We start from the raw sequence: 10,327 nt of genomic DNA, 5'->3' as shown, positions 1-10,327 counted from the left end.
ATCCATGCATTTTCGTTGTCACTGAAGATATAAATATTGTGAAAACCATTGTATTATTGCAGTGCTGTGCTCTCATATCCAGACTGGGCTGGAACATCTGTCCTGTTGAGAAGATTCAGGCTTTGTGAAACAAGATCAGTTGACCTGGAGCGCCGCAGCATCCTCCCACAACAGGTGACTGTGGATGAGTCTGACTGAAATGATGCTACTCAGAGTCAAGGAGAGTCGTATCATCGGTACATTTTTATTATGACGTTTACACCTGTGCTGTGTCCGGTCATGTGTCCTGGACCAGGAACTATTTACAAACATTCACACTGGACTGACGTGCACCGCAGGTGCGTACAGTGCAGGAACAGAGGCGACCTTCAGTGAGCAAAGCCATCATAAACCATGGCTCAAACTGAGACAACAGAAACATGTTGGGGAGACTCTATGTACAAGCGATGCTCAGAGACGGCAGTCGTGAGGCAGTATAGTACAGTGACATGCAGGGAATTGAAACCAGTCGTTTGCAGTGATATTGCTTCCGCCTTGTAAGAGCGTGACATTAAACCAATGGCTCTAATGGAGACGTCAATTGAAATCAAAGAGAAAAGTCATTGGAATTGTTGGTTACCAGCAGCGTAAAAAAATATGGTCCCAGTCGTTACAGCTACACAGCAAAATAACATGGTTTACCTTCAGTCGGATGGTTGGTTTCCCCTCCATACTAAATACTATCTTCTGCAGCTACGTTCAGCAGTTGGTGCACATCTGAATATTGCCATTTTTAATCAGACGTGTAGCTGAAACGTGTTAAAAAATTTACTTATAACTGGTGGGTCAGGTGTGTGAAGGTCAGTGTGATGGCCAAGCAGGGATGACCACTGCCTCAATGTCAGTCCCTCACGACTAGTGATGGGTCAATGAAGCTTCATGGAAGAGTGTCCTAATCTTCAGAGTCCATCAGATGGCGCTGCCTGCTGTAAAATGTTTGGACTAAGTCAATGAAACATCACATCATTTCTAAACCAACAGCGCCATCGAGTGGCCTCTGATAATTAGGAGAGTGTTTCAGCAACCCTGCAATACTGTTTCATGATGCCTCACCTGCCCATCACTACTAACTACCATTAGTGGTGGGCTGGCTGGGTCTCATGAAAGTGTATTTACTATCAGAGCTCAGTAGGTGGCGCTCTTGGTTTAAAATAGATATGTTGATTCACTGAAATATTTCGAAGCTAAAGCAAACTGTCCACTTCACATCATTTTTAAACTGAGAGCGCCACCTACTGTGCTCTGAAAACAAGGACACTGTTTCACCAGACCCTCACTGCAGATGAGAGAGGCTCGGTCAGTGGTGCACCAGGCTTAAAAATGCATGAGGATCACTTCTGAACTAGTTTGGAAAACGGGCTCCAGCATGGAGACTGACTCATGAAACAAACTGGCCAATGTTCTGAACTGGAATCATCAACTCCTCACATCTTTTATTGACATTAAAGCGCTCAAAATGTGTCCCAAGTTCCGACACCACAGCTGGTCTCAGCTGCTGCTTCTTGTCTCCGCTCCTCCAGGAGATCGGCTCTGTGGGCGGAGCTGCGGACACACGGGCGAAAACAGCGCATTTTGAGGTCAATAAAACACCTGTGATGTCATGGGTTTGATGTGAGGAGGCTCAATATTTTGGCTCCTTAAACTGTAAAAATCCAGATATTAGCCGTGTCTCTGTATAAGCCGCAGGGTTCAGACCGCGAGACAAAAGTAGCAGCTTATAGTGGGGAAATCACAGCAGTTAAAAAGCAGTATTACATCGCTACCGTATGAAACCATATGCAATGTTGCAGTGAGGCGGTGTCATGTTTACTGAAGGGGCTCTTTAAATATAAAGGCAATAAATCTCAACTCTCAAATCTCATTCCAGGGGACAACACTCTGCAGCGTGTGTTCCTCACTGCTTTTTTTCGCTGATTCTCTATAAACTCCAGGAGCCCGGCGGTAGCTGTCCGCGCTGGCAGACGCTTCATAGCTCAAAGCTGCCTCCACGCAGACAGTTTCATCAGTTCGGCGCCCCCAACAGCACAGCTCTGTTCGCCATTTGATTTGCAATGTTTTGTCAAATAATGGCACAACTTTTGCTTTCTTTTTTTGTCCATTTGGAAAGTTCTCCTGCGATGCAGCGTTTGGACCCGCCAGGCCACACAGACATCTGTGAGTTATTGAGTCAGCAGACGAGAGCTGGTTTCTAAAATGTCAGAAAATGACTGAAACAGCCGAGTGATGATAATAAAAAAAATCATTTTGAATGAGTAAAACTGTGCAAAGAATAAATGAGTCATGAGTCCATGTGACCAACTTGGAGGTGAATCATACATCGTATATTCTGTGTGCATTTTCAACGGTGCTTATTTGTGTTCACATTAGTGATATAGATGCTCAGGTCAGAGGAGTCAAACTCAAGCACAGCAGGGGGCAAATTTTCCAACAGATCAAGGGATGAAAATTCCCACTTATTGAACTGTAAGTGGCATTTCTGATGGGAAAGCAGTTCAAACAGACTCAGATATCAGTGACCTCTTTCATTATTGAAGGCTCATTTTAGCACACGGCTTCTCTGTTTCTAGCTTCAACACACACACGTGTCCTCCTTCACCAGGGAGTACGGCTACATGCTGAGCAGAGCCCGACTAAGGCAACACCTCCATTAAGCCACTGAATCATGGGTAATGCACCTCCGTGACAAAGGGTGGCGCTGTGAGCTCTTCAGTCCTTCCGGTTCCTATGACTGTAGAGGGAGAGCAATGGAAGCTGACAGGTAGCGAGGAGTCGGTTCAGACTGTTATATTGAAACTCTGTAGACATGAACTAGTGAACTAGATGAACAAGTTTCACTTCAGAGTCAGAATCAGCGCTTCAGAGTGATGGTTCAACGCCGTCATGGAACTGCCATCAACATGCTTCCTTCTGCAGATGTCGGGATTAAACTTGCTAGTTTCGGAATAATGTCTTTGTACTGAAAGGATGACAGATGTGGAGTAACCGTAGTACAGAGTTCCGCTTTTCAACCTCGATTAGCTTAGCATAGCAGCCATGCTAACAGTTGCTAACATGGAGGTGATGTCGTCTCCTTAAACCAACAAATCACGTCCTCTAATCTTCCTGTGAGAACGATCAAAACAACCTGAGAGAACATAGTTACGACGAATCCAAAGCTCCTCAGATCAACGTCGTCATGGCGACACCACGGACATCTGGCTACATACTATCTTAGTCTAGCTACTGGACTACATGCTAGCTTAGTCCAGCTACTGGCTACATGCTAGCTTAGTCCAGCTACTGGCTAGATGCTAGCTTAGTCCAGCTACTGACTACATGCTAGCTTAGTCCAGCTACTGGCTAGATGCTAGCTTAGTCCAGCTACTGGCTAGATGCTAGCTTAGCTATTAAGCCCATTATCCAGGTCGTGTATCTGACTAAGAGAAATTTCTCTCCAGTAGTCGGACTAAGCTGTTTACACGCTTTTTAAAACTCCGAACTCAGCCAGACTAACACAATAGTTTGGGTTTCTGGGCCGCACATGCAAACATGTTCACTGACTCACAAGACTGCAGTGAAGCTTCCTCATTCATCAAACTCCCTTTCACCTTCATCAATGTTCAGGCACTTCCCAGATTCATCCTTGACATGTGTAACCTCCTTGTTGAAGCTTGGACACTCATCTTTGTAGGTCATAATCTCAACGTTCTTTGTTAGTGCTACAGTTTCTGCTGAAATAACAACATGGCAGGACGATATTGCCCCCCCCGAGCCTTGAGTTCGAGTCACGTGACCAAGAGAGGCTTTTGAGCGTTTCAAAAGATATGATGAACGTTTCGTTTCTAAATAAAATACAGCGCAGAAAAGCAACCCACTTGAGAGAGAATGACAGGATCTTACTTCCTGTAAATTCAACGGTGCATTGTGATTTGTAGAGTAGATGATGAAGGAAGCGCTATTTTCGAATTCATCTGATAGCATCACCGTGTGTCAGAAAATGTGTGAGTCTTGTCTACACGTCAGCTCTTATAGTTCAAGTGCCACAAACTCCAAGTACATAACCATCATCATCAGATGAAGATGCTCTTAAATAAAAGAGCAACGTTTATTTGGAGCAACACTGGAATGAACGGACTTATAGTGAATACTAGTGAAGAGTGGATGAGGCTTCATGAAACCGTTTTGCAGGGTTGATGAAACAGTGTCCTAATTTTCAGAGGCCACTAGATGGCGCTCTTGTTTGAGAAATGATGTGAGGTGTCACTAAATGAGTTGTTCAAGTCCAAACATTTTACAGCAGACAGCACCACCTGGTGGCCTCTGAAAATCAGGACACTGTTTCATGAAGCCTCATCGACCCTTCACTAGTAAATAGGTAACAAATAGGAATATGGAAATAAACCTTCAGGATGGAAAAGGAAAATCACATTGATCATGGAGGTGAATGTCTTCAAATGTAAAATGTAAACCTAAATGGAACCTGTCCTGCTGCAAATGTGGTTCAGGTTTGTCTCTATTGTGTTAACAGAAATTATTATAATAACAACCAGGTAAAAAAGTAAATTGTAATTGTGTTGCAATCATTTGTCAGCGACTCGACCCTTTGAAAACAAAGTAAAAGAAAGAGAATTTCAAGTCACAATGAGGAAACCTTGAGCGTAGGTGTTGCAGGTGACGTATGACTAAGGCATTGTCGTAGACGGTAGCCGAGGAAGGACGTTGGTGCTAGCATGAGAAGCTAGCTCCCTCCATATTGCAGCCATTATTCTGCCCTTCATGTCCGGACTTTACTTACGCAACACGTGAATGAAACAGGACGCCAGGTCTCATTGAAGACGTTACTGCCGCCGTACACGTCCCGTCACTTTCCAAGGGAAACATCATCGATACATTCACTTTGCTTTGTTGAGCACATGCGGCTACAATCGTGACTGGAATCACTTTAAGAAAGTGTATTTGCAGATTCCTCAAAATGGTCTCGATTATCAACAGATAAAAATACAATTTACAGCAATCATAGGAAAAATATATATCGACGAGCTACGATACCAAATGATCTGCGGAGCCTCGCGGGCGTCCGGAACACGTCGTAACGTCACGGCAGACTACGGCTAACACTGAGTACGCACCTGCTGAGTTGGCTTCTATCGTACAATAGCTGTCCTACGTATTATATAGGCGAGTGAAGACTGACACCCGGTGGGCCGTCGCCATGGCGCTGGATATGTATATCATCATCACTAGATCTGCACCTACACAAGAGTTAATATCTTTTACATCCAAAAACAAAAAAGAGTCGTGATAATTTGGATTCAATCGCAGGACAACAGGACCAGACAAGTTTACACACGTCTCTCTCAGTCCGTCCTTCGGCCGTCCTCATGTTTTCATGGTGCAAATGGGAACAACGATGACCAAAATCACAGTGCAGGTGGCCGCTGCGATCAAGGCACCGATCTTAAAAGCTTTGGCCCTCCTGAACTCCGCCTCCTTCCTCTTCAGCAGCGAGTCATAGCCCGGCGTGTAGATGTCCTCCATCCAGTACTCCAGGTTGTTGGGGTTCAGCGTTTCCTTTGTCTGGCCAGGAAGAAAAGAGGGAAACGGATTAGATGAAGTGACCATTGCTGCCACAGTGACTTGGAAGAAGTAATCCTTCAAAAAGTAACTTAGTTACTTTACTGATGACTTGGATTTAAAAGTAAGTTAGATTACAAGTTACTTGTCAAGTTACATTTGACAGCCGACTACAGCTCTCATCGCCTGAACAATATCTTTCATGTCAACTTTGAGGTGTTTTTGGGGGTCACTTTATTTCGCTCTCTCTGAATCTGTGCGTTGGTGGACTCTGCAGGGTTGATACCGTCATCTACAGCAGACACTAACTCAAAGTAGTCTCTGTGTTTTCAGCTAGAAATCATTTCCAAACCAAGTGCGACAGTGTTTCACAAAGCCTCATCAGCCCAGCACCACTGAAGAGTACTACGAAGGCTCTGAGGATTCATTGGAAGCAGCTAAGTTCTAACACTAACAACTGCCATTGCAAAACGTTTTTTCACAATAACCTCCAAACATTAACATGTGTACATGATCTTGGCCACACCAGAGAGAACTTTCACTTTCAGGTTTTTCCTTACATTTCTCAGCAACTGAGTCCACATTTTGAAAACAGACATTTATTTGTTGTTTGCTTTCAGAAATCACTTTGTGCTTCCCGATGAAATTGGTTGCCGTTTTTGACTTCTGTCTACACACACAGCTTCTGTGCTGAGGCAAATAAACAACAACACCTTTTTGGATCGAATGAATGTGAAAGAACCAGAGCGAACGAATTGCTGTTTGAAGTCGTTTCTTTCACATCTCTGCTCAACAAAGGAGGCGACTACATGTTACATTTCTACACACAAAAAGTACCATGGACTATAAACCACTACTTTTCTCTTGCGCTCTGAACCCTGCAGCTTATGCAGCGATGTGGCTAATATCTGGATGTTTCCAGGCTAAAGAGCCTCATGCTGCCAAAATTTTGAGCCTGGTCACATCAAACCCATGACATCACAGGCGTTTTATTGACCTTAAAGTTCTGAAAATGCGCTGTTTTCACCCGCGTGTCCGCAGCTCCTCCCACTGAGTCGATCTCCTGGAGGAGCGGAGACGAGAAGCAGCAGCTGAGACCAGCTGTGGTGTCGGAACTTGAGACACATTTTGAGCGCTTTAATGTCAATAACAGATGTGAGGAGTTGATGATTCCAGTTCAGAACATTGGCCAGTTTGTTTCATGAGTCACTCTCCATGCAGGAGCCCGTTTTCCAAACTAGTTTAGAAGTGATCCTCATGCATTTTTAAGCCTTTCTCCGGCGCAGACGGCACCACTGCACCTGCGGATTATAGACCACTGTGGCTTATGTAGGAACAAGATCCGTTTTCCTTCTTAAAGTTGCTAAAGCTAATATTCCGGTGCAAGATTCAAGATTCAAGAGGTTTATTTGTCACACATACAATGCATGAAATTCTTTGTGTGCATCCAAAAGAAAAGAAGTGTGCAACACAAGACACACACTATAATAATAATATTAAACTATTAAACACCAGTATGTAAACAACAGTGCAAAGTAAAAATAAAATAACAGTGCATTAATCTAATTTAACGTGCACTCTATAGTCCGGGATTTACAGTACACTCATCTCTGCCCTTCCCAATTCTGCCTTCAGCAGCGTTCAATTCCGAGCACCTGGTTCTCCACTCATGCTCCGCACCACCTTGAAATTGGGTCACCGACCACTCAGAGACGCTCGTGGATACTAGACGCTGGAATCCATATCAATCCGAAACACTCTGTGATTTTCATTCCGACGAAGGCTCCTATTCTCCAGCGGCTGTGTCAGAAACATGGGGGCGGGGCGGGGCGTCCATCGCGCGCTCCGGCCCCCGGTACAGTGGAGCGGAGCTGCAGCAGCTCATTGATCACACAGCTATTACACTCAGCAACAAATGGAGGTTTGATGATGCCTGTGGGCTCCGCGCTCACACGGAGAGAGCAAGGTAGCCAATAAAAACTTTTCATACCTCCCCACTAACATAGTAACAACTTATGGAGGAGGAGGGAAATCAGACTAATGACTCATGAGAGAATAAACACTCATGTTTCAGCGCTGGTTTAGATTCACACTCTTCACTTCAGCACCTGCATCAGCAAGCACTTACTTGCTCCCTCAACAGCAGGACCACAGCTAGCGGAGCTCACACCGTACAGGCAGCTCTCCTCATGTTGTCATCCAGTCCCTTTTCAAATATATATAGCGGAGAAGCTCAGCTAAGATGATACTGAAACTGACAGTATTTTTCAAGCTGCTGAGTCACATATGGGATGAGTATTGATCCGTAGGTCGAGGCAGGCAATGAGCAAGTCGCTTGAGCACAGTTGAGCCCACGGCCGCCGAACGTCACCGTGTCTCTCGGAGAGATTGAGAGTCACCCGCCAACCCCTCACATCGCAGAGTTAGCTGCGATACGCGAGGCTCAGCCTGGATTAAAGCGGGGCTTGAGACTTGTCAAAACAAAGATGCAGATGTGGCTGCCTCCGAAAGATAACACAAACACCGAAAAGATTAATGTCCAAAGCTTCGGAAACTTGAATTTGTTCCTGCCCGGCCGCTTGGTTCGAAAGCCTGGGCTGCAGCAGACGCCGTGTCAGGCTGAAATACCTTCCTGCTGCAATGTTTTGTTTCAACTGGAGGCTGTGTCAGTGATGTTTTTATTTAAAATAAATAAAAACATAAACATGTCCGTCAATGCAAATGACAAACATCGTACTTTGTGGAAATAAATGTTGCGCATGTGGTAGAAAGCGCCATGAAATCCTTTATTTCAATTTCCTCTGGCTCATTAAAACATTAAAAAAAAAAAGATATTCTTCTTCTACTGACAGCAGAACTGGAATGACTGAAGTGCTCACAGCGCCACCCCTGGTCACTTCCTCTCTGCTGCATGTAAACCAGGAGAACATGACGCTTGATCGAGCCATTGCCTCCGTCTGGCTGCTCTCTGCATGTACCGCGACTCAGCGTCCATGTGGACGAGGTCCAGATCCTCCGCTCCACAGGTGGTGCTTTACAAAGACAGTCGCAGATGTTCATCTGCTCTTGACGTCTCTTTACAGCCCATCACAGACGTGACCTCACTACCTCCACCTGCCCCTCAGGCCGACTGGTATTGGCACCACCAACACCTCAACACCGACTCCTTGCTGTTCCACCTGCAAACCTTCACCAGTTCAAACATGCACACATGGAACGTCTCCTCCTTCAGTTGGCAGTTTGTGCCGACAGCTTGCTCACAAGCCAGACGTGGCTCCACAGAACCTTGTCTGGGCAGAGTTTGTCATCGCGAGCTAAGTGGCTATTAGCGGCACAGATTTAATTAAATGGCAGCCGGCATGAAGCCTGACGATGACAACATCACATCTGAGGCCTTATTCCGAGGCTTCAATGACGGAGGAAACCATACTGGTCCTAATGAAGGAAATTTGAAAGACTTGTGTCACGCTGATGAAGGTCAGACAGCGGTTTTCAGGTCATGTCCGCGACATGAAAATTGAAAAATACCTCCACCGTATTCACCCTCAGTCCAATGTTTATGTTGCCACACCTGCGACTGACTCGGACTCCAGCGTGACGGTGAGAAGAAAATCCACGGCTCTGACCGCGCGTGACTGTCGTCACATGTCCTCTTCAATTGAAGGTCGATGCACCGACAACGTCAGCTCAAGTAGCTATCAGCCTCCCTCAACTCCCACCTCCCACCGCCTGTGATGTCAGAGGTCAACAGCAAGGTCGTGTCCAGTCCATCAGCAGCAGCGGCACGACTCGCGGAGTGAACATGAGGTCGACAGCCAAAGACACAGTAAGTGGATATTTGAAGAAGCTCTCTTCAGACCGTTCATACCAGCCAGAAGTATTGATTTTGGAGGTGAAGCTGAACGTTCTTACTGGACCGGCCTTGAGTGTGTGTGTGTGTGTGTGTGTGCAACCCTGTTGCTGTAATCGATACTGCAAGACGACTGAGCGGCTAAGTCTCCTGCAGCCGGGCTGTACTCACACCACTTTGAAACCATCAGAAATGCACTGAATGTTTTTTAATCCTGCTCTTTCTGACTTGTCCGTGGATGTTCAGCATGTTGAACTCTGCTTTCTTTTGTCAGTCTGTGATTTGGACTCGCCACAAACATAAGCTACAAACACAGATGAGAAATCTGTTCAATATGCTCGAATACACTGCTTTTCAACCTGTTTCTGGCGACGGCACCTTGGTTCATTGAAAAAATCCCGGGTCACACCACCAAAGGAACCTGGGCCAAAGTGCACTGGTGCTTAAAGTCCTGTAGAAAATCCCTATTCATTGTTTCAACAATGCTTCAACAAGCTCTACAGTGGAGTGGAGAGAAATAATGGCAGCCAATCCATGTGATCATCTCCTCACCTTGGTTGCTCCTCAACACCTTCTCACTGTCATGATTTCATGGCATCATATCGCGCATGTCATGATTCTGCTTTTATTTTGGTCACGTGAGTCCTGTTTTGTTTTCTCCCTCCTGTTCCTGTGGCACACGGCTGGAGCCAATCCACCTCTAATCTCCCCATCTTAAGAGCACCTGGACTCCAGCAACGTGTGCCAGATCGTTCGATCCATTTGCTCCGACTGGTAATCTGCGTTTGTTCCTCTCTACCCGCTTACATTTATCCGACGTTTTGAATTATCTTCTGTTCAGTTATTTCTAAACCCTGCTGTTCTGAGTTTTTGTAGCTTGACTTC

At 45.5% G+C, this 10,327-nt stretch overlaps 1 protein-coding gene across 1 annotated transcript in view; it reads right to left on the bottom strand.

Moving 5' to 3' along the window:
- Positions 1 to 235: 235 nt before the first annotated feature.
- Positions 236 to 10,327, bottom strand: part of minar1 (membrane integral NOTCH2 associated receptor 1) — a 26,068-nt gene continuing 15,976 nt past the window's right edge. The window contains exon 5 of the mRNA XM_053853861.1: positions 236 to 5,595. Coding sequence (XP_053709836.1) covers positions 5,398 to 5,595 — 198 coding nt within the window. The 3' untranslated portion in view covers positions 236 to 5,397. The remainder of the gene's footprint in view (positions 5,596 to 10,327) is intronic.

The sequence above is a fragment of the Synchiropus splendidus genome, chromosome 1 (genome assembly GCF_027744825.2).
Source record: "Synchiropus splendidus isolate RoL2022-P1 chromosome 1, RoL_Sspl_1.0, whole genome shotgun sequence".
NCBI classification, from domain to species: Eukaryota; Metazoa; Chordata; class Actinopteri; order Syngnathiformes; family Callionymidae; genus Synchiropus; species Synchiropus splendidus.
This window is presented reverse-complemented; position numbering and strand designations above follow the sequence as displayed.